Below are 24,737 nucleotides of genomic sequence, written 5' to 3' on the forward strand. Positions count from 1 at the left end.
AAATTGACTACCATTATCTGAAACCAGTTCTTTGGGGTTACCTTTCCTGCTAAAAACTGAAGAGAGGAACTTAATTACTGTAGCAGAAGAGATTTGTGATGTATACGCTACCTCAGGCCATTTACTGAAATAGTCTTTTAAAGTGATGGTATAACGGCAGTCAATTGGAGCAATATCAAAGGGTCCTACAATGTCAATCACTACTTTTTCCCATGCAGATTCAGGAAGAGGAACAGGCTGTAATGGAGGGGTACGTGTCACTGCTGTCTTATCATGCATTTGGCTAGTGACGCAGGATTTTATGAGTGCTTCAGTTTGAGAGTCCATCCCTGGCCACCAATACAGATCCCGTAATTGTTGTTTGGTTCGGACAATTCCTTGATGAGTATCATGTGCCAGGTGTAAGAGTTTTGACTGCAATTCTTCTGGCACAAGGAGCCAATGTGTACCTCGTAGCACACAACCATCAAACAAAGAAAGTTCATCCCGAACTCTAAAATAAGGCAGTAAAACTGGGTCAAGGCTTTTAGGGTGACTGGGCCATCTATTTGTCAGAAATTCCCATAGTTTTTGTTGAATTGGACATGCTGAACAAGCAGCTTGAAATTGTTCTCTTGTAACTGCAGTGAGAGTGCTTGTAATAAGCGCAACCACTACATCCTCATCCTCCGGTGGACCTCTGGTGAAAGCAAAGGCAGGCGAGAAAGGCAATCAGTGACCACATTTTGGTTTTCAGGCTTATATTCCAATTCATAATTGAAAGAGCGTAGTCTTGCAGACCATCGAGCAATACGGTATCCTGCTCTTCCCAGTCTTTTCATGTGAGCAACGTCGTCAAAGGGCTGTGGTCTGTGTGCAACTTGAACGTGTGGCCCCACAGGTAAGTTCTCCATTTTTTAGTAGCCCAGACAGAAGCAAGTGCTGCTTTTTCGACTGTAGAATATTTTCTCTCAGCATTACTAAGTGTCCTTGAAGCAAATGCAACAATCCTCTCTGTGTTGTCCTCATGCAGTTATGTGAGAACCGCCCCAAGTCCATAAACAGAAGCATCAGTAGTTACAATTGTGGGCAATGCAGGACTGAATAGTGCAAGTACTGGACTATGTACAATCAAGTCTTTCACCGTTTTGAAACTAGCTTGTGCATCCGTTGTCCACACTAAGGTTGAACTTCTCTGTAGTAATTTCCATAACAGTTCAATGACAGAAGCAAATTGGGAATGAATTTTGCATACCAGGAGGTAAGACCCAAGAAGGAACGTAAGCTTTCCAAATCTGTTGGAGGAGGAGCATTTGAAATTGCTCAGATATGATCTGGATCAGGTTTTAGTCCAGCCTGTGAAATTGTATGCCCCAGAAAGGAGAGTTCAGTTTGTCTAAATTTGCATTTGGACCTATTGAGCTGGAAGGCCTGCTGTGCTGATGCAGTTTAGGACAGACTGCAGGTTATTGTGATGCTCCTCAGCAATATTTCCAAACATGATAATATCATCCAGATAGCACTGAACTCTATGTGGATTCTTCAGAATCAATTACATCATTTTTTGAAAGGCACTTGGGACAGATACGAGACCATATGGAACATGTTTAAAACGAAATAGTCCCTCGTGTAATAAATACTGTGAGGTCTCTGCTATCTTCATGCAACATAACCTGGTGGTATGCGCTCTGCAAATCAAGAGTAGAAAACATCTTTGCTCCACGGAGTTCTGCAAATATTTCTTCTATGTGAGGAAGAGGATGGCTGTCAATCACAATAGCTTTATTTGGCTCCCTTAAGTCCACACAAAGGCGAATGCCTCCACCCTTCTTCTGCATCATTACTATAGGCGAAACCCATTCCAAGGAGTCGATCTCTTCAATAATGTCCTTTTGAACAAGTTTTCTAAGTTCCTCTGAAACAGCTTCCCTGACTGAAAATGGCAAGCCCCGTAACTTCTTTATTCCGCATTTTAACTTTATGCAGAAACTCATAAGCACAGCCGAGTTTCTCCTCAACCTGGTGTTGGGTCCCAGCTGAAACTGGTGTGTGTACCGCAAGAGTGCTTTGCTGAGGAAGATCAATTCGTCCATTAACTACCCTGAGATTTAAAGCAGCCAATAAATCTCTGCCAAGGATAGGAGTGCCTTTGTGGACAATGTAGAACTCTGCAGTTACACAGCAATCACCAAAAGTAACTATTACTGGCAGGCAGCCATGTACTGGAATATGGTTTTTCAAATAGCACACCAAGTGAAGTTTGGGTTCAGTAAGAGGCACATCTTTAAAGTAATGCAGACAGATGGAATCAGGTAGTATAGATACTGCTGAACCAGTGTCCAACATTAGCTGATTAGAGTGTGGTTTGCCTGAGGTATGGCGGAAACGTTTACAGTGCACTTTATCTGTTCTGGAATATGTGCAGTAGTGATTTTGTCCATGCTCTGCACAGTAACATCTAGTATTGTAACTGCATGCACCTCTTGATTGGACTGGCTACTGCGATATACTTTCGCAAAATGTCCAATCTTTTTGCAATGATTGCACTGAGCTACTTTTGCCGGACATCCTGTGTAGCTTGCAAGGTGTTGTGGGGATCCACAGTGAAAACATGCTTTTACTGTATTTTGAATTTGCTGATTCGGTGGCTTTTCATTAGTTTTCCTCTTGAAATTGTGTGTCTGCAGTGGTAGTGAACTTTTCTGCAAAGGAGTCACAGCCTGGACTATGCCTCCTGTATCCATGCTCATTATTTTGGCTTCAGTTGTAGCTGACTCAATCTGAACAGCAAAGGTTATTGCTTTTACTAGTGTAAGTTGTGGTTCTAGAAGTAAGCGTTCTCTTACATGAAGCATGGTTGTTTTCTCAATGAGCTGGTCTCTAATCATCTCATCTGCCATATTCCCAAAGTCACAAATTACAATCAGACTCCTCAGGGAAGCAATATACTGCATTATAGTTTCCCCTGTTTTCTGCTCATGCTGGTGAAATCTGTAACGATTAGCTACTACATTCACTTTTGGTACAAAAAATGCTTTAATGCAGTGAGTGCAGTCTCATATTTATCATCTGCAAGGGGAAAAGTGTAAAATATATGCTGCCCTTCTGCTCCAAGGCAGTGGATTAGCAGAGCACGCTTTCTTAATTCAGAAATCTCTGTAGCACTGATTGCAAGCAGATAAGTCTCAAACATATGGATACAGGTAGTAAAAGCAATTGGAGGCTCACCTGGCCTTTGCAGAAAGGGTTCAGAGGCAGAAGATCGCCAAAATGTTGTATCAACCAGGACTTTATTTTCAAAGTGGAAACCTCTTTAGCAAGCTGCTGCTGCATCCTCTGTAGCTTTCTCCCAGCCTCTCAACTCCTCCCCCCTCCTTCCTGTTTCCTGTCTTTTCAGGCTCCCAACAGCCAGTGCTCCCAATTCTAATAATTACAAGCAACATCTAAACACCATAGCTTGGTACACTGGGACTATCTACACAGGATACATTATGCTTTGCATCAACACAAGCAACCACGTATACACGCATATGAACAATACAAGTTGGGCAGCTTGATGCCAAAATAACTTGCATCAGCCAAAGTTTGACGTGTAGACAAGACCAGAGAGTTTCACTTTTCTACCTCATTTCAAATATGATTAATGCCTAAATTCCATACCTTTTCCACAACACAAACGCCCCTTCTCAATTTCTTCATTTCTAATGAACTGTAGAGACATTACTGACATACAAAATACCATCCAGTATGGAAATATAGCTCAAAAAGAAAAATAAATTTATAAAAATTAAATGTTAGCTATTGTATTTACATAATTTTTTTCTATTTCCCAACTCTGCTTTAGTCCCAGTTATATTTATTTTTTCTTTGACTGATATCCTCTCAGCAGACTTTGACTGACTTTTGTGCAACAGTGCTAGCGTGCAATACAGTTCATGAGGCAGCCTAAGGTGGCTTGCCCCATACTACTTGAAACAAACATTTACTGCTGGTCACAATTACCTCATCCTCAACTTCCATACTTTGTCACTGTTCAGGGCAATGGCACCTCTATTCCCACTCTGTGAGCCAGCAAGGACACCCAGCCTTGGCTCCCGGCTCTCCGCTGTCATCTGTCTTGGGCACAGACCCATGTCTCTCTCCCTCCTGACTGGATTTGTCCAGGCTGCACAATTCCCTGCCTACCGCAGGTACAGAGATGCATTCCAATGGTACCTTGGCACCATACACCAAACTGAGAATATACATGTTACATCGGATACTGCCTTAAACTGCCCTCTCCTGCTAGCAACCTCAGTTGTCCACAGAATCATTTGGTTTCCAAGTCCTGTAGATCCCCCCCCTTAGGCTGGGGAGGGGGCAGGGCAGGCTCCCCCCCGCCCACTTCTCGGAACCCAACCGGTGCAATGTGACAGCCGCAGCCCGCCAGGCTGCCCGAAGGCCCGTGTCTGCTCTTTGCTTTCTTCCCCGAGGCTTTGGACAGCGTAATCCAACGAAGACGGTCCAGGATATGGCAGGCAGTTCCTGTATCGATCTCACTCTCCTTATTTGCATGCTCATTGCCTTTTTCAAGACAGCGCAGGGCAGTGCTATTTAGCTAGAGCTGATTAAAAAAAAAGAAAGCTTCCTTTTGATTTTTTTTTTTAAATCGTGTCCATTCCTGCCTGCTCTATATTTACCAAATAGTTCCTTGACACTTCCCCGCCCCCCCCCCCCGCAGCAGCTGTATTAAAGGTGACCCGCAACTGCTTTTTAAAAACGGGGCTGTGCCTTTTGGGCTCCTTGGAGCAACGGGATGACCTGGGCTGCCTGTTGTTGTGGGCTGTGTGTGGACCCGTGTCGTGTTTCCCCCCCTCCCCCGTCTTCCCCCTTTTGATACAGCCGCTGTGTTCCGGGCTGAGGGTATGGGCCTCTTTCAAAATCATCCCCCCCCCGCTCCCTTCCTCGCGGGGGCGGGGCGGGATCCCCCATCTTGTACGAAACTGCAGGAGGCGGCTCTTGCCCCCTGGCCGTTCCCCGTGGGCTGCATCAGGCTGCGCCGCTAAGGGACCGGGCCAGCGCGGCGCTTTGCTGGGCACGGAGGTGGCGCTGGGCAGCCGGCAGGGGGCCGCCCAGGGGGCGGAGGCGCGGCGGGGACGCTCCGTGGGGCCCGCCGGGCCGGCAGGGGGCGGTGGCCTCCGTCAGAGCAGCTAGCGGCGCCTCCCTGCTGCCTCGGCCGGCGCGTCGCTGGCGGGGGGCGGCCGCCTGCGCTGCCGGAGTAATTGTGGCCGCCCCATTTTGGAATCCCCGCGGGCCGAGCGTTCCAGCCCGCCCAGGAGGCGCGCGCCCCGCAGGTAGGTGCCCGAGACTCCCGGGGGGCGGGGCCAACCGCCCCCTCGCGCTGCCCGGTCGCCCCCGCTCTGCTGCGCGCGAGCGGCCGGTGGCCCCGGCCTGGGCCTGCGGGGGAGGCCCGAGAAGCCCCTGCCTGGGCGGCGGCGGCGGGACTCAGGGCAGGCTCGCGGGGTGTCTGCCGCGCCTCCCCCGGGTGCGTGGGGCCCTGGCAGAGGCAGCTCTGGTGCTGCGCTGTGCCCCGTTGTCAAGCGCCCAGCCCCCGGACTGCTGTTAGCAGCCGCACCTACCGGCAGAAGATGCAGCCGACTGGAAACCCAGGAGTTCAGGCGGGGCCCTGCTCCATCGGGTGTGACAGGCGTGGGGGTAGGGCACCGAGACGAGAGTTGCCGGAGTCAATTGGCTTTGATGAGTTGCTTAGCCAGCCGGTCATGACATGAATCCTGTCAACCCTGTTGTAATGCGCCCTCTGCTGCACGGGGCTGTGCCTCATTCCGGTCATCCTCGGTTTAGTGAGTTTTATACACTCCCTGTATAAAGAAAAGGAGGACTTGTGGCACCTTAGAGACTAACAAATTTATTAGAGCATAAGCTTTCGTGAGCTACAGCTCACTTCATCGGATGTATGTGAACACTTCAATCTCTCTGGTCACTCGATCACAGACCTAAGAGTGGCTATACTTCAACAAAAAAGCTTCAAAAACAGACTCCAACGAGAGACTGATGAATTGGAATTAATTTGCAAACTGGATACAATTAACTTAGGCTTGAATAGAGACTGGGAATGGATGAGTCATTACACAAAGTAAAACTATTTCCCCATGGTATTTCTCCCTCCCACCCCACCCCCCACTGTTCCTCTGATATTCTTGTTAACTGCTGGAATTAGCCTACCTTGCTTGTCACCATGGAAGGTTTTCCTCCTTTTCCCCCCCCTGCTGTGGGTGATGGCTTATCTTAAGTGATCACTCTCCTTACAGTGTGTATGATAAACCCATTGTTTCATGTTCTCTGTGTGTGTGTATATAAATCTCTACTCTGTTTTTTCCACCAAATGCATCCGATGAAGTGAGCTGTAGCTCACGAAAGCTTATGCTCTAATAAATTTGTTAGTCTCTAAGGTGCCACAAGTACTCCTTTTCTTTTTAGGGTTAATAAAGAACTAGATAAGTTCATGGAGGATAGGTCCATCAATGTCTGTTAGCCAGGGTGGGCAGGGATGCAAACCATGCTCTGAAGTGTCCCTAGCCTCCATTTGCCAGAAGCTGGGAATGGGCAACACGGATGGATACTTGATGATTCCCTCTGAAGCACATGGCATTGGACACTGTTGGAAGACAGGCTACTGGGGTAGATGGACCATTGGTCTGACCCAGTATGGCTGTGCTTATGTTCACTCGTCTGTTGATTTGGTGTCATGGTAAAGTAGCAGAAATCAAGTGCGGTAGAGGACCAACAACAAACAAGTTAACTCTTCCAAACATTAGATGAAACAAGTCTGTTCTTGGACTCCAAAAATTCAGTTACATTTAAATTTTGCAAAAAGAAAAGGAGTACTTGTGGCATCTTAGAGACTAACAAATTTATTAGAGCATAAGCTTTCGTGAGCTACAGCTCACTTCAGACGAAAGCTTATGCTCTAATAGATTTGTTAGTCTCTAAGGTGCCACAAGTACTCCTTTTCTTTTTGCGAATACAGACTAACACGGCTGCTACTCTGAAACCTGTCATTTAAATTTTGCTCCCTCAACACACACATGCAGACACGTCCGAGAGAAAAAAATGGAGTTGTGCTTTTTTTAAGGTTAAAATTATGGATGAAAGTAAGTGTGTATAAAAGAAGTGCTTGCATAGCAGCATGTGATCCTGTAGTTAGTCTCTTCTATTTTATACCATCAAACAGAATGAATTATTCCTTTGGTGAGTTAGCAGATGTAAATATTTTTGGTTGTTCTGGATTTTTCTTGTGTTTTAATTTTATTTCTGAAATTGGTCAGAGAGGACTCTAGCAACATTCTTGCTTGCCATATAACTCTAACAAGAGTTAGCAAATACCATTTTAAAAGAACCCGTCTAAATTATACAGCAGTAAGTGCTGCTTAGATGACTTGTAGTGTTACCATTTTTTCCTTTCAAGGAGCACATGCTGCTGAACGGAAACAGATGCTCATGTCAATTTACAGCGGTTAGGTGGTGTATACTTGAATTAGAAAGCAGGGAGTGAAGTTGATCCTGACTGAAACAAAACATAACTATTTGAGTCACCATAGACATTTCACAGTGAAGAATGAGTGACTTTTTCTCATCTAAATCAAATAGTTCTTATGTATAATAATTTACTGGTTTATTTTTTTTACTGCTTATAAATGACCATTTTTCATGTTTTCTCGTGCGTGCATGTTTTTTACTCTGCATTTACAGATAAGAAATACAGCAAAAGCAAATGCTGGTTTCTAACAGGAAATTTCAGTTCCGTAATGTACCTGTTATCTGATTAAAATCCACACCTTTCCAGGCTGTACAGGCCCAGTCTAGTGTTTGTGGGGGAGTTTTTTAATGTTGAATTCTGTCTGTTGGTACCCTTGGAGGGATTGCAGTTTTTGTATGCTGTCTGGGACTTGATTTTCCCCCTGCATATTACAGGCTTCTTCCCGTGGGTTGAATCGTGCTTTCCTTAGATTAGTCATATATTAGTCTAAGGTTTGATCTCAATTTGTGAGCACCTCCTTGTGTTCGTTTTGTTGTTTGTTACCACCGTAGCATCTAGCAGCCCTAGTCCTGGACCAGGACCCCATTGTTCTGAGTGCTGTACAGACACACAACAAAAAGACAGTCCCTGCCATAGAGAGCTTACAATCCCTTATGATTTTAAAGTGACTCCATCAGCACTGCATCTACTCAAATTAAAGAAAAGTTAATGATAACTTTAGCAATAGTTGCTATGTATTTGTGTTATTGTACACAGTGATCTCCAATCAAGCAGAGGGCCTCATTATGCTGGGTGCTTTACAAACATACAGTAAAATATGGTCCCTCGTTCTCTCTGCCAGTTTTTGTTGTTTTATAGTCACATTTTCCTATTTAACTCTCCTCTGTTGCTATGTGGGAGACCCTCACGTACAAAGGGGGGAAACGACTGATACTAGAGGGCAAAAAGTGTCATACACAACATGCTGAAAACCAACTGAAAGCTTTCTCTATCTCTTTCGCATTGTATTATCTTAGTCATTTCTTGTGACAATAGAATGCTTAAAAAAATCAAACGTATTTTTTTTCTTTAAAATGATCATGTCCCTTTTTTAAAGACCTACGGCTTGCATCCTACTGACTAGAGACTTCCGGCGTTTGCTCTTTGGTGAAAAGTGGAGAGACCTATAAATAAGTCTCTTTGGGGCACGGGCCATCCTTTTGCTTTGTGTGTGTACTTAGCATAGGGGTCCTTGCCCTTCTCCATGATGAGGGCTTCTAGGTGCTATGATAATACAAATAATAAATAGTAATACATCTTTGATAGCTGTGACTAACTTTATATCTTCGTTTCATCCTTTGCAATGTCTAACGCATTAACAGCATTTCATAAACTTTACTAACACACTTGCACCAGGATTGCATCAAATGTGCAATTGCTCAGGCAAGGACCTGACACTGGCTTGTTTTTCATGTCTTCTCCCCCCTCCATATTTTGATCACTTTCTTTTGACATGCTGCCTTTCTTTGCTTCCAAGTAATGGCATCTTATACCTGCATCACTTGCCGTGTGGCTTTTAAGGATGCTGACATTCAGCGTGCCCACTACAAAACTGACTGGCACAGATATAATCTAAAACGGAAAGTTGCTGACATGCCACCTGTCACTGCTGAGAATTTCCAAGAGAGAGTCCTAGCTCAGAGAGCGGTGACAGAGGAACAGAACAAAGTCACTGCCACCTACTGCACAGCTTGCAGCAAGAGGTTCTCCACTTTCAATGCCTATGAGAATCATTTGAAGTCCAAAAAGCACCTAGAACTTGAAAAAAAAGCTGTCCGGGCTGTCAACAAGAAGGTAGAAACCTTAAATGAGAAGAACCTGGAAAAGGGGCTGGCCCAGGAGAGTCTAAACAAAGATGCAATGAATACAGCTATTCAGGAAGCCATCAGGCCCCAACCATCCTTGTCTCCAAAGAAGATACCATTGCTCCCAACTGATACAAGCAGCTCTCCACCTTCTGCTGGAGGTAATTTGTCACAGAGCAGAGCGCGACTGGAAAAACCTCCAAGGCTACAGTGGTTTGAACAGCAGGCAAGGAAGCTGGCAAAACAGGATGCAGAGGATGAGGAGCAAGATGAGGAGATGGAAGAAGGTAAGAAAACCAGCTAAGTGGTAAAATGGTGGCTCTGGGTAAGCAAACTTAGTGGTTGGTTTTGGGTAGAAGCCCCATGTTGTTGTTGTTGTTGGGTTTGTTTTTTTTAAATTTTTTTTAAATAAAATTTCTCCAGGCAGGAAAACATTCTTAACAATTCTATGGGGGAGGCTTTTTTCTAATAAAACTTCACACAACAGAGGTTCCCATCAAAAAATGTTTGCCATGAAGAGGGAAGAAAGATTCAAGTCTAGCAAGGTTTAGTGGCCAGTGAACTCGTTCATCACTTTTTTTTTTTCTTTTTAAAGATAAACTGAAAAGTTTTCTAGTTACTAAGAATAGAGGTCATGTGTTTTTCTCTTATAACTGCTGCTTATATCATGTCCATCAAAAGCAGTGCAGGGACCTGCACTCCTTAGCTTAATGCTCCACTCTGTTACAGCAGATTTATGCTGAAGTAATTCCATTAATGTCGGTGGGGATCAGGTACCCATGTGTTAGATGTTAGAAGCATCATCAACTGTTGTTCGGTAAACCCATGTTTCTGTACTCTGTTTTGGAAGATACATAAAGAAGAAACAAACGTGAAACTATTTTGCATTAAGATATATTTAAGTTGTAACACTATGTCTCAGGAGGTTTCTAAGCATTCATTTTACCCTTAACTTTTTGATCAGGACTATTTTTCTACCAGTGCTGTTCGTTCAGAGTGCACGGTGAAAGGATTAGAGAGAGTAAGAAAGGAGTAGTCTCTCTCTGATTATCCTGGGACCAACGCAACTACAGCAATACTGCAAACAGAGGTCAAAGGATTGTCAGTTTGAGGCTTTTAAAGCTAGAAACCAATATCTGATACTAACATTACCAGGTCACTGGTTTGAATCCCATCTAGATTGGTAATTAATAGTTACCATCTGAGAACTCTTTAGTGGCCTATGTGAAATGAGTTTACTGTCTTCGAGTTCCTAATAAAAAGAAAATGAGTACTTGTGGCACCTTAGAGATTAACAAATTTATTTGAGCATAAGCTTATGGCAGCTACTCTGAAACCTGTCATTAGGCGAGTTCCTAGTGGACATCACAAACCGCCTTCTCCCAGTTTGCACTGTTTTTGGCACTTACAGAAGATTGAAGTGTCATGGAAAATTATCTTGATTCCCCCCCCCCCCCCCCCGATATACTCTCACCCTTCCCAGTGAAATTTGAAGAAGATTGGCAGAGCAATGTGTGGGATCTTGCATGAGTATCAGAGGAGAAATAACCATGACTGGAAGAAGTACAAGTGACACACAAACAATTGCATAGCTCCAGTTACTTTAAGAACTCCGCTTATAGATAACTACAAATGAATGTTAGAATGTTTCTTTTGTCGTAAAGATGTATGTGTGAAGAGTATCTTTGGTTTTATAACTTTCTGCTCATGCTGCTAAGTCACTACAGGAAATCAAAATTCTCATGTTTATGACAGAATTGTGTTGTGTTTTACCAGTTATGCTTTGTTTTAATGCTGCATGGTACAATAATAGTGTTGCTCCTAAACAGCAATAGGATTTTCACACTAGAGAAGATTGTAACTAAATTCTTAGATCTGGTGATCCTTTCATGAGCAGTTTTGAGTTTTGCCTTAAGCTTCCATCATTTCTTTGTAAGTTAATTTTGACAGTGGTATGAACTCACCACTTGATTGATTTAAATGTCTGTATAGTAATTAGAACACACAGCATTTTATATCCGTTTATAATTATTATTGGTGTTGTAAGCATATTCTGTACTAGAGCATACAGATTACGCTTGTTTGCCTGAAAAAAAGATGATGTAAATAAACCTCATGTTTTAACTTGCACTGAAAGGCTGGGAGGATGTGGATTCTGATGAAGTTGGAGAGTCTGAAGATGAGCAGATGGACGGTGCAGTGGCTGAAGATGAGAAACAGATTGCTGCTGGTGCAGTACCACTCACAGACTGCTTGTTTTGTCCTCACCATTCAAGCTCTCTTATGAAAAACGTGGCCCACATGACAAAAGCCCATAGTTTCTTTATTCCAGATATAGAATACCTTGTGGATCTCAGGGGACTGATTAAGTACTTGGGTAAGCATGACTCTTCTTCCCCTCCCCCCACTCCAACAAGGTTAAATACCCTGTTCTGTTGCAATAAACAGATTTGAGCTATGGCTTCAGTGTCGCAAGGTATTCATAACTTTCATTCAGTCACATGTATGACTTAATTCTAGCAGATATAGGAATAACCATATTGTATCAGGCCTCAAGTCTATTAGTTCAATGTACTGTCTCTGACAGTGACCAGTACCAGATGCTTCAGGGGAAGGTATAAGAACCCTGCACTGGACAGCTTTTGGTTAGTCTGTCCCCATATTAGGCCTTAACCTGATCTCTAACAGTATTGGTTTAAACAGCATGAGGTTTATGCAAAAAACCTCAAGTTCTAAAATACTTACACTGGGTGTGCCTATTACTTGGACGCATAGCTCTCCTAGTGAATGATGATGCAAATATTTGCCAAACTACTATAACAGTTATGAGAAAGCAGCTCCACTGCAAGTGGAATGTTTCCTATAATCAAACTAGATTCATATTAAATTTATCTATCCTCACTAAAGCCCAGTGTCTGTGATGCCCTCTGTTGTGTCATTTGAATTATTCTTTAAACATATGGACGACTTCTGTGAGGAGGCAGAGTGTGGTTAGAAAACAGGGGGACCAAGGCCCTAATTCAGTTTCTGGCAGTGACTTTCTAACTTGGAGAAAGTCACTTACCGTGCCTGTGACTCCAAGTGGAGATAACCACTTCAGGGATGTTGAAATTGAACATTGAATTGAATGTAAACTCAAAAGAAATATATTTTTTTTTTACTTGCCCAGGAGAAAAAGTTGGTGTTGGGAAAATCTGCCTGTGGTGCAATGAGAAGGGGAAATCCTTCTACTCAACAGAAGCAGTGCAGGGTCATATGAATGATAAAAGCCACTGCAAACTCTTCACAGATGGGGATGCTGCCTTGGAATTTGCAGACTTCTATGATTTTAGGTAGGGACATTTGTTTTTCTTTCTTGCCACAAAGTTGGAAGCAGAAAGAAGTGTTGAAACTTGAAACCCATTTTTTCCACTTTTGACCTTCTAGAAACTAGACCTATTTCTAACATTTACACTTAAGGTCCTAGCAGTTCTTGGAAAATCAATTCATCAGTCAGAAGCTGTCTTGGAGACAAAGCTACTGTGCACGTGAGGAAAAAATAACACCTTAAGTGTTCACTTTAATACTAATAATGTATTAAACAACCTTTCCAAGTTTGTAAGGGCATAATGGTATGTGCTGTTGGTCGGTGTGTGGTTTTATTTACTTATTTAAAATGAAGTGTTAGACCTATTAGGATGCTGTTGTCCATCCATACCAGGGGTGGGCAATAATTTTTGCAGGGGGGCCGCTCCATGAATTTTGGTAAGTCGTCACAGGCCACCCACTTCTACTATATTAATTGAGGAGGTGCGGGATCTGGGAGGGAGTTTGGGTGTAGGAGGGAGCTCCATACTGGTGCAGGAGAGGGGGAGGAGTGTGGGCTCTGGGAGGGAGTTTGGTGCAGGAGGGGGCTCCAGGCTGGGGCAGGGGGTTGGGGTGCAGGAGGGGTGCGAGGTGCAGGCTCTGGCCGGGAGGCACTTACCATAGGCGGCTCCTGGCCAGCAGCAGAGCAGGGCTCAGGCAAGATGCCTGCATGCTGTGGCCCCATGCCGCTCCCGGAAGTGGCTGCTGCTGGCACGTCTCTCCGCCCCCCCTTGGGGCAGTGGGTCTCCGTGCACTGCCTGAAAGCACTGCCCCCGCAGCCCCCATTGGTACATGTGGGGTTGTTTTTTGTATTTGTTTTTAAACATTGCAGGAGACGAGGATATGGTTTTGGTCTCTTCTTAATCTGCAAGCCTGATTTAAGAATTTTGTTAAACTATATTCATTTTGATCATAACAAATTATGATCTATTATGGTGGGCTGTACAGCAGAGTTTCCCAAGTGTTCAATTTGGAGCACTCGCTGGTAGTCAGTGGAGAGCTGGCTGGTCATATGGTAGTGGGCTTTTTGATATAGATTGCATTTAAAAGTTTGTTTCAACATTCATGCTGTATAATTGAATTGGGAAGGGGTGGAGAGGTGCTCTAAGACAACTGTCTATATTAAAACATGGAGAAAAAGTTTGGGAACCCTGATATAAATGGAGCTTGTCAGTGTTCTGGGACATAACAGGTTTATAGCATGCCAAGTTTATATAGGACAATTCTGAGATGGAGCTGCTGCTCATGTGTAATTTAATAGCTGCTGCTGTTGTTCCACAGGAGCAGTTACCCTGATCACGAGGAAGGGGAGGATGTGGTAATGTCTGGAGAGCTCCCAGCAGGGAAGAATTTAGAATATGATGACGAAAGTATGGAATTGATCCTCCCTTCAGGTATGTATAACAGGTACTTTTGATACAGTATTTATCTTCTTGGCTTTGCTGTAGTTTAAATTATTGCCACCAAAGACAGATTGTCCTGTGAAATTCCGATTTGTGCCATGAAGCGGACAGTTTGCCATCCACTTGTCCTTCATCTGTTTTGATCTCAAATTCTGTTGTTCCAGTTTTCAAATTGAAGACCTGTTTCCATTTAAAATATTCTTATTCAATTAGCTCAAATTGAAATTTATAAGATTTCTTAGTCTTTCTAACTTGTCATCCTCCTGCGTTGGGTGGGGGTGGGGTGTTTGTTTGAGCATCACTTCCTCTTATTTACCCTTGACTGACTTCACGCATGCAAGGATGTAATGTGTACTTTATTGCGGTACATCTTATGGAGAGTAAGTTCTTTCAGTGTAGTTCTGTGCAATGTAACCTGGTCATAACTAATTTTTACAACCTCTTATTCAGATATTAATTTCCTTAAACAACCACATATTGTTCTTGGTGTATTAATTTCTACACTATAAGTCTGATACTTTGCAATGGTGTATGGTTCCACACTGAGATATGAACACATCCCCATAATCCCATAAAGTGCTGTCAAGTGGACAGTGAAAATGGGAAAAGAGATCTCTTTCCTCCAATCTTAGTTACAACAGTCTTGTGTATATTACTTGAAACAGTAGTAGGTTTTAAAGAAAATGCAGATAGTGAATAAATTGATGTCTCTTTAAAGGTGATCTTGCTTTTGTACTGGTTTTTTGGTTCTTTGATTTATTATAACTTACAGTGGATAAAGATGGCATGAAAAGCAGCTGTGGTGCAGTAAGGGAGGCTGTTTGTTTTTTTAAAACTTCAAAAATATCAAGAATATTGCATTTTATATTCTATTTTTACTGAAGGACTCCTTGAAGACCAGAGAACTAAAGTAGGAGCTTTCTCAGCGTTCCTCTTAAGCCACTGAGCTGAAGGGCCCCCATCTTAAAAATAACACTTACTATTGTCACCAGGAACAACTAGTCCTAAAATGGCTAGAACTGAAAGGTTAGAGGAGAAGCTTTCTCTTCTGTCTTTGTTTTACTGCAGTCTGGGGGAGACTTTCAATGGTAGATGAGTACCAAAATCCCTTTTATTCCTCTGAAAATCTTCCTCCTTTGAGTAACAACCAGTTTATAGACCTGCAGCATACAAAAAATGAAACTGACTATATGAGAGAAACTATTAAAGATTTTTGTGAAAAATCCCATTCTCTCGGTGTAATGTCAAACGGATGCCAGACCAGACCTGACATTTAAAAAACAAAACACTTCTTTATCTGCCTGCCTTTTTATCATGAAGAAGCAAAAAAAAAAAAAAAAGTACAAACGCTTTGGTTTTTAGTTCTGGTCCCCTTTAGTTTTGTGGGTGAAAAACATTGGAAACTACTGGCACATAAATGGAAAAACTGATGATTTTCTCACTAAATTGTAGCGTCTGTTGTGGCTGTCGTCTCTAGTGATACACAAAGTATCTTTTCATCTCTAAATTTATCAATGATGGGGAAACCAGTAGGTGGCACTGTGGTGCTTTAAATCTTTTATTTTTTTATTCTACAATGTGTAAATAATCAGACAGTCTTTCTCTGCAAAGGTTCTATAGGTGTTTATTGCATGTTACTGTGATAAAGTTGTTTTAATCCATCATCATTTCATTGCGTGGAAAGGCTAATACAGCATAAAAAGTTCATTTTTCTAGCCATCTATGTTCCTGTCTGTTGTGAAATGCTTGTATTTCTAGAGCAGATTTGGTTGGTGTGAGATGAGGTCATCTAGCTTATTTGCTAAACTGCCACTTTAATATTAAAGACAGGTCACTTTTTAAACAAATCTAATTATCAGACTTGTAGATACTAGGTTTGTAATTCATTTGCAAGATATGTGAGTGGAACAATGGATTATGTGAAAGTCCACTTAGAGAGGCTGGAATGATAAAAATACACTTCCAGGCAAGGTGAAATTAAATTATTGATTTTAATCTTATTATACATTTGCGCACTTCAGTTATGTTTCTAAGGAAAGGTTGATTTTTAGTCATTGATAACTATTAAAACATGCTAAATTTTGTACTTTTGTTCTATCCAGGAGGATACACAGTATCAGCACACTTATTTAAGCAAGTATATTGCTTAATGCACATTGATTCAGCTGCTTAATTTTTGTTTGAAAATGGTGAATGATTCATTTCTTTCTTTCTACATTGATTTTTTTTTTAACTTGGTATTTGTGCCCATCTGGATGCAAGTTGGAATTCAATTAAAAATGCACCAAAACTGGAAAAACAGCATTTTTAAAATAAAACTATCTTAAACACTTTTCCCCAGCACATTTATCAAAACACATTTTGCATTTAAAACTAATTCATTTATTAAAGAAAGGAAGTATTCTCAGTAGTTAGTGAATTGAACTGATTAATTGAATTGAACAAATAACTTTAACACCATAGCCTTCAAGATTTTAGGATTATTAGCTCAACCTATCATCTGTTTATTTATAGATTGGAGGAGGAAAACAAGCTTTCCTGCTTTTTCACCTCCCACTTGGTTTCTCAGCTTTGACTGACTGAGTTATTGAACTGAACTAATCGAGTGAAATGAAATGAAAGTCTTCTCTCTGCACCTGTAGAAGAGGAAACTGCTCTCAGAAACTGGTTTTGGTCTTCAATAGAGCTGTCAAGCTTTGATTAATCGTGTGATTAATCAATAATAGAATACCATTTATTTAAATATATTTAGATGTATTCTACATTTTCAAATGTACTAATTTCGATTACAACACAGAGTACAAAGTCTACAGTGATCAGTTTATTTTTGATTACAAATATTTGCACTGTATAAAACAAAAGAAATAGTATTTTTCAATTTCCCTATTGCAGCTACTAGTGCAATCCCTTGAAAGTTGAATTATGTTTAAAAAAACACCTGCATTCAAAAATAAAACAATGTAAAACTTTAGTGCCTGCAAGTCCACTCAGTCCTACTTCTTGTTGAGCTCAGACAAACAAGTTTGTTTACATTTGCAGGAGATAATGCTGTCAGCTTCTTGTTTACAATGTCACCAGAAAGTGAGAACAGGCATTCACATGGCACTGTTGTAGCCAGAATCACAAGATATTTACATGCCAAATGCCCTAAAGATTCAGATGTCCCTTCATGCTTCAACCACCATTCCAGAGGACATGCGTCCATGCTGATGACGGGTTCTGCTCGATAACAATCCAAAGCCAAGCGGACCGATGCATGTTCATTTTCATCATCCTAGTCAGATGCCACCAGCAGAAGGTTGATTTTCTTTTTTGGTGGTTCAGGTTCTGTAGTTTCCACTTCAGAGTGTTGCTCTTTTAAGACTTCTGAAAGCACAGCTCCACACCTCACCACTCTCAGATTTTGGAAGGCACTTCAGATTTTTAAACCTTGGGTCAACTGCTATAACTATCTTTAGAAATCTCACATTGGTACCTTCTTTGTGTTTTTGTCAGATCTGCAATGAAAGTGTTCTTAAAACAAACAACATGTGCTGGGTCATCATCTGAGACTGCTATAACATGATAGAATGCAGGTAGAACAGAGCAGGAGACATACAATTCTCCCCCATAGAGTTCAATCACAAATTTAATTAACACATTATTTTTTTCAACAAGCATCATCAGCATGGAAGCATGTCCTTTGGAATGGTGGCCAAAGCATGAAGGGGCATACAAATGTTTAGTGTATCTGGCATGTAAATACCTTGCAATGCCAGTTATAAAAGTGCCATGCAAATGTCTGTTGTCACTTTCAGGTGACATAAATAATAAGCAGGCAGCATAATGCCCTGTAAATGTAAACAAACTTGTTTGTCTTAGTGATTGGCTGAACAAGAAGTAGGACTAAGTGGACCTGTAGGCCCTAGAGTTTTGCATTGTTTTGTTTTTGATTGTAGTTATGTAACACAAAATCTACATTTGTAAGTTGCACTTTCACAATAAAGAGATTGTATTCTAGTATTTGTATGAAGTGAAAAATACTATTTCTTTTGTTTTATAATTTTTAGAGTATCATTTTTATTACTAATATTTGCAATATGAGCACTGTACACTTTGTATTCTGTATTGTAATTTAAAATCAATATAGTTGAACATGTCAAAAAACATCCAAAAATATTTAATAAATTTCACTTGGTATTCTATCGCTTAAGAGTGTGATTAAAACTGCAATTAACTGAAAAAAAATTAATCACATGAATTAACTGTGATTAATCAACCGCCGTCGTCTTTAACAAACTCTGTAGTTCCAGGTGCTTAGCCAGTGACTGCCACCGATTCAGTGGTTTGACTTTTTTTTTAAAAAAACTTCAGCAGCAAACATGTACTGCTGGAATATTGTTTTTAATTTAAATTATTTTAATAGACTAATCATTTCAAATTTAATTTTAAATAGGTTTATTTTTTTAAATGTACATGGTTTTAAATTTAAAAAACAATTTTCTTACTCATTTTTTTTAAATCATACATTTTTATCAATTCTGCTTTCACCTCTGTTTAGCTTACTGGACAGAAAATAGTTAAATGAGTTTTGTAGAATCATATGGGCTATGAGTGCATCCTAACAGAGTACTGTTGAACTAGAAAACCTAAACCACAGCACTCTCTAGTCTAGGGTTTTCCTTCCTCATAGCTGTAACTAACATGTGACGACATATCTGATCAGTGTTTCAGTGCTAGTAACCACAAAGTAAAATCAGTATTTACCCTTTTGGTGTCATTGGTCTGCCATGTCAAAAAGCATAAGTCTATTTCACTTCAGGAAAATATAAAAGCTGTCATCAAAATTAGATAATTGTTAGCAGGTAGGGGTTGACAGTCACTGTTGACAAACAGGAAAACAAGCATTTGGTCTTTTGTCATAAGTGCTCATCTTTGTGGAATTAAGCAATTTGGCTGCAGAGTCTGTCCCTTCGTTACCTGATCTCCATTTTTCTTTATTATCCAGTGAGAGGGGGAATGTTAGCCATTCCAGTTCGGTTTGTTTATGCAGGGGTTCCACAGTGGATCACAAAGTAGTAACTGAAAATCTCGAGAGAAAACAGCAGAGTCCTGTGGCACCTTATAGACTAACAGACATATTGGAGCATAAGCTTTCATGGGTGAACACCCACTTCCTTGGATGCATGTCTCGAGGGAATTCAGAGTTTTGGATTCCAATCCTGCAAGCTATTGTGTGGTTGGAGCCTTGGGTTTCCCCAAAGCATTTACACTGCAGCCTGCAGGATTGGGGCTGTATTTTGTCATGAAATTACCTTTCCTGTTTTCACTACTTAGTATAACCTACCAAATGGTCAGTTTGTTTAAAAAGAAAAAAAAATAGGTAGGGAGGGAAATAAGATTTATTCCAGTGATAGGCCCAGGCTTTATTCATAAAATGTCAGGAAACAAGAAGGGACTGTTATAACTTACAAAACTTACCCTACCAATCTTCATGTTCCGGTTTGGCTGTACAAATGTAATTAGAAAATCTTTCCTGTACTCCCGAATTGTAAAATATGGTGTTAACCTGCTGCCTGACTATTTGACCAGTTGCAAAACACAGTGCCATGTAAATCCTCTGTGCTTATCGTGCTATATAAATCTTGATGTTGGGCCCATATTTTCTGACTCACCACAGCTCAGATTGATCATCTCCATTGTTTTGCAAGGAGTAGAGAACCTTAGTGAATTTTTATAGTTTTGTCATTAGGACAGTGACTCCTACCCATGGAATGGCTTTCTAGATGAGATGCTCTAGTTCAGCCAGAAATTATTGGGCTTGATGCAGGAATTACTAGGTGAAATTCTTTGGTCTGTATTCTTTAGACTAGCTGATAGTCAAAGGTTCCTTCTAGCATTAAAAAGCTGGCCCAAATCCTTGCAACAAAACTAACAGTCAGTCGTCCTCTCTATTTCCTGCCTTTAATTAAATCTTCCTGGAGGCTTTTATAATTCCTAGCCATCCCTTAGTTGAGCTGCTGGTCTTTTTCTGCCTTTCCTCTCTTCAGCATGTGGTATACTATAGAAGCTGCTACATTAGTCAGACTCTATCATAGTCTAAAACATCAGACCCTTTTAAAAGTAATCAATGTGATTACTTTCCAGAGGCACTTGGATGAGTACTTTGCCTCAAAAGCTGCTTCACTGTGCTTGACTTAAACTGTAAAATATTCTCTTGTGTAACAGGTGCCAGGGTTGGTCACCGTTCTTTGATGAGGTACTACAAGCAGCGGTTTGGTTTGTCAAGAGCAGTGGCTGTTGCTAAAAATAAGAAGGCAGTGGGCAGGGTGTTGCAACAGTACAAAGCTCTGGGCTGGACAAGCAGTACAGGTAGGTGACAAATTTAAGTTCTTTAAACTCTCTCTTTTGAGCCTGTATTCTTGGCGGGGGGGGGGGGGGGGGGTGAGCGTCAGAGCCTGGTTTCCAGCCCAGCTCAACCATCTTCACAGCTATTTTTAGTGCTGAACGTGAGTCCGAGTCTGTCATCCCAGGCTCTGAGACTTGCTGCCACTCCCTGTGTAGGCACACCCTTAGAGCAGTCTCCTTATACTAGCATTTACATGCTTGAATTCTGTCCATATAGTTACTGCTAGGTGCTGTCAGATTTGGGGCTTCACTTCCTAGCAAAGAGCCGTATCACACTTGCAGTGGGAAACTAAACTTCTGGCACATGAAGATGGAGAAGAGCATCACTGCTCTGTGGTAAAAGCCTGGACCTTGTCTCCTGCACAGTATCTGACTTTTGGGTATCCCCTTCTGTTTGAGTCCTCTTCATTTCTGGCACATAAGCACAATACAGTGTAGAAATTTGCCATTCCAGCCCTGCTTTTTGAGAAGGCAAGCCCTGCATGTACACAAATTAATTGTAGTCCCACTGCTTCTTATAGCAAAAGTGCATTTGTGTACAAGCCTGAAACTTTTCCTGTCAGATGTGAAGTTATGAGGGATGAATCTAGGCTAATGTACAAAATAAATAAAGGCGAGGTTAACTTTTCAGAACTAGAAGTTGCATAGACTGTTCCTGCCTGCTAAATTCAAATCCTGTTTCCAGTTATGACACATTCTCCCTTAGTTTGTGTCATTGTACTACTTTTCGCTCCTGCACTACTGCATCTATATGTATGCCCCTGTAACTGTGTAATTCAAATGTTTTGTCTGAACAGTGCTATGCACAAGCCTGTTGTGTAAGTGTGTAAAGTATTGCAGAATACGTCAGAGGATTAATCTAGAATTGAATTCTAAACATGTATTTTGATACTCTGATAGGAAAATAAATGTTGTACTGACCACAAAGTAAGGCTGTCACCCTGAATATGTCAAGTTCTATCATTAATAGTTTGTCTTTGCTAGAGGTGATTGACGGTAATTAAGATTACCTGTCCATTTGTGTGGCACTCTTTCCTTCAGCTGTCAATGCTTGCCATTTAATATGGGGTAATACATGACCCCAGCATAAACGGTTTTGATTGGGACTGTCAAAGAACAATTCAAGGTATGGATACTTGCAGTGAATGAGCTCCAGATGAAGAATTATTTGTAGAAGTTATTTGGCAAATAACTTTAAAAAAAAATACAAAGAAAATTAAGATTTGTTTGAACAGAAAGAGAGAGACACTTCAAATCATTCAGTTAATTTAGGTCTGTTTCAGATCAGTAGCCATTCAGAAACACTTGCCCCCCCCCCCCCCCAATTACTTAGATCTTGATCCTCTCATGAGCTCAGAGCAAGTAAACCCTTGCCAAATGTATAGCTCATTGCAGGATTAAGCCACTTTGATTTTGTCTTCCTGGGGAAGTTACAGAAGAATAAGGGAAGGAGTGAATTTAAAGAGATGGGTATACAGGTTATAAGCCCCTCTTGGACACTCTTATTCCAGCATGAAGCCTCTTTTCATCTGAGTTTATATAGTGTGGGAAAAGGGTAAAGCTAAAATGAAAAATGTCATTCTTACTGCAGAATGAGTGCCTCCCCAGAAGGTTAGACCAGGGTAACTATATTGCTGCAACTAGACTGGTGTAATTGGAGGCAAGGCCTTATACTTTAAATCATTCTGCAGTCTTGCAAGCTACTGACTTTTCACCCTTTTCCCCTTTACAAAAGGAGCAGCCCTAGCATGTGAACGTGACATGCAGTATCTACAGAGGATGAAGTCTAAGTGGATGCTGAAGATTGGAATGAGTAACAATGCTACAAAGCAGATGCATTTCCGGATGCAAGTCATTTTCTGAGCTGCCACAACTGCTGTACAGAGCTTGGTCCAGGAGAGGAGAATTAATAGCTAGTATCTTTTTTTTTTGGTGGGGGGAGGGAGAAATTTCACTAAATTGGACCCTGGTACCTAGCCAGTGACTGTCTGGATGCTACTATTCTTCCTCTATCTCTTGTGAAGAGGTCTTGTATTCTAATAACTGCTGGCCTGTCAAATTTGTGTCCAAATAAAGTATGTGGTACATGTTAGTCACTGGTATAGATCATGTGCATTCTACTAACGTCCATCTTTATGCAGTAGGTTTTGATTGAACAGCTGACTTTGTGCTGTAATTGAATTACAGAAAACTTGCCGGGGGGGCGGGTAGCCTAAGAGAAGATTCTGATTATAAGCCTGAGGTGAGAGAGAAGCTTGTGCTCCAGACCTTCTGGATTAGTGTAGAAGATTTTCTTTTGTATGAAGTAGGAGAGAGCATTTTACCAAAGTTATACACTTTCTTTATATCAAACAATTTTGTAAGAGGCACTTTAGACAGGAGTGTTAAAATCCTTCAGTGGGTGAACTGAGGACAGCTGCTCAGAATGAGCACATTGCCAGCACATGACGAATGACAGGTATGTATTTGGTTGTGTTCAGTTTATGTAGAAACTTCTGTGCTAGTTGTTTGAAGTAACACTTGACCTAAAAGGAAATTGGTTATTTTTTGTTCTGAAACCATAGTTCTAGGGTTTCGGCTAATGGTTTCTATCCTGTCAACAGAGCATGGCACACTGAGTTTCATGAGACACTAATATTTTTCGTAAACTCAACTATGAGTCTGTTTGGATTTAACTTCAGTGTAATGTTTTAAATACTTTATTAAAATTAAAGCATCCATTTAAGGTATTTTTACCAGCACCACTCCCATTATGAATTGTTAAAATTACTCATTACTGATGAGAGTTGAAAAGTTAAGGGTGGTGGTCACCTTTGTACTTCTGTGTAGAGAGGCATTTTTACATTCTTGATAAAACACACTGACCACACAACCTTCTCTAGAAAGGTAGCCTGCTAAAGGAGGGTCTATCTGACACAGTTGTCTAAGAAACCCTCTGTTGCTTAATTTAGGGTCTGACTTGTAGCAGTCAGAAATCAAGTATGCTGTTACCTTCATCACCCCACAGTTGCACTAGATTATGAGAAGTGCAGAAATATGAACATGTCAGCTATTTTTTAGTCTAACAGCACTGCTTGGGTTACTCTCCAGCTTTAGGTTATCTTCCCAACCATAAGGGAATTGTGTCTCAGTTGTGAATACATGGGACCCTGACCAAGCCTAGGAAAAAGGTGCAAGCTAATGGAGAATTGAGCCCCCTAATTTTAATTTACATCGGCCTACATGCTGTGTAGATTGCCCCCTAACCTATGGTCTAGTAGAATGCAAGTTATAGCAGTTTAGATTCTCACGCCTAACGTATGCTACACTACATATCCCCTTTGTAGAATAAATTTAAACTAGTAAGGAGGTCTCTGAGAGTTGCTGAGAAGGGCAGAGCAGATGACTATGTTGATCACAACTATTCCCACCTCTTGCATAATCCAAGCTCTGCAGCTGGTAATTTCTGCCTCACACCCATAATTTGTGGTTGAACTACAGCATTACTTTAGGAAATATATCCACTCTAGATTTAAGGATTAAGTGATGGAGAATCCACTACATCTTTGGGCAAATTGTTCCAATGGTTACCTTTGCTTTGGATTTTTAACAGTAAATTAAATTTATCAAGCTTTGACTTTAGTCATTGGCATGTATTTCTCTCTCTCTCTCTCTCTCTGTTAGGTTAAAGAGTTCCCTATCGGCAATCATCTTCTTGTGGAGTTACTGCTAGATGATGGTCAAATCACCTCAGCTTCTCTCTGATACACTAAATAGATTAGGCTTAGGTCTTACTCAGAGGCATGTTTTCCAGTCATCCAATCATACTGTCACTTCTCTGACTTCCTTCCAGTTTTTCAACATTTTTGGAAGTGTTGATACCAAAACTGGACTCAATATTTAAGTGCAGTGCATAGACTAGTTTTAAAGCAGCATTAAGAAGCAATTTTTACAAGTGTCAATGATTTAAAGTACCTGTGCCTTCCCAAACAGCCAGGTGGAGCCTGGCCCCTATCTGGCCCCCCCCTTCTGGAGTGGCCCTTGCCCCATCCAACCACCCCTTCTCCCTGACTGCCCCGGCACCCCATACAACCCCTGTGGTCTCCACCCTCTGACCACCCCAACCTTTATCCACACGCCCAGCCCTGACCACCCCCCAAACTCCCCTACCCAACTCCCCTGCCCCCTTACCCCGCTGCCTGGCAGCATGGCTGCACCAGGACAGGTAGCCGTGCTGCCTGGCTAGAGCCAACCATGCAGCAC

General features: G+C 41.5%; 1 protein-coding gene across 1 annotated transcript; it reads left to right on the plus strand.

Annotated features, from left to right (window-relative positions):
• The first annotated feature begins 5,087 nt into the window (after nt 1–5,087).
• ZNF622 (zinc finger protein 622) lies at nt 5,088–22,587 on the plus strand. The gene is made up of 7 exons (XM_038388620.2): nt 5,088–5,312; nt 9,033–9,647; nt 11,498–11,737; nt 12,530–12,692; nt 13,987–14,099; nt 20,316–20,459; nt 22,231–22,587. The coding sequence occupies exons 2-7, from the start codon at nt 9,035–9,037 to the stop codon at nt 22,356–22,358; spliced, it is 1,401 nt and encodes a 466-aa protein (XP_038244548.1). The 5' UTR covers nt 5,088–5,312; nt 9,033–9,034; the 3' UTR covers nt 22,359–22,587.
• Nucleotides 22,588–24,737: the final 2,150 nt, after the last annotated feature.

The sequence above is a fragment of the Dermochelys coriacea genome, chromosome 2 (assembly GCF_009764565.3).
Source record: "Dermochelys coriacea isolate rDerCor1 chromosome 2, rDerCor1.pri.v4, whole genome shotgun sequence".
NCBI lineage: Eukaryota > Metazoa > Chordata > Testudines > Dermochelyidae > Dermochelys > Dermochelys coriacea.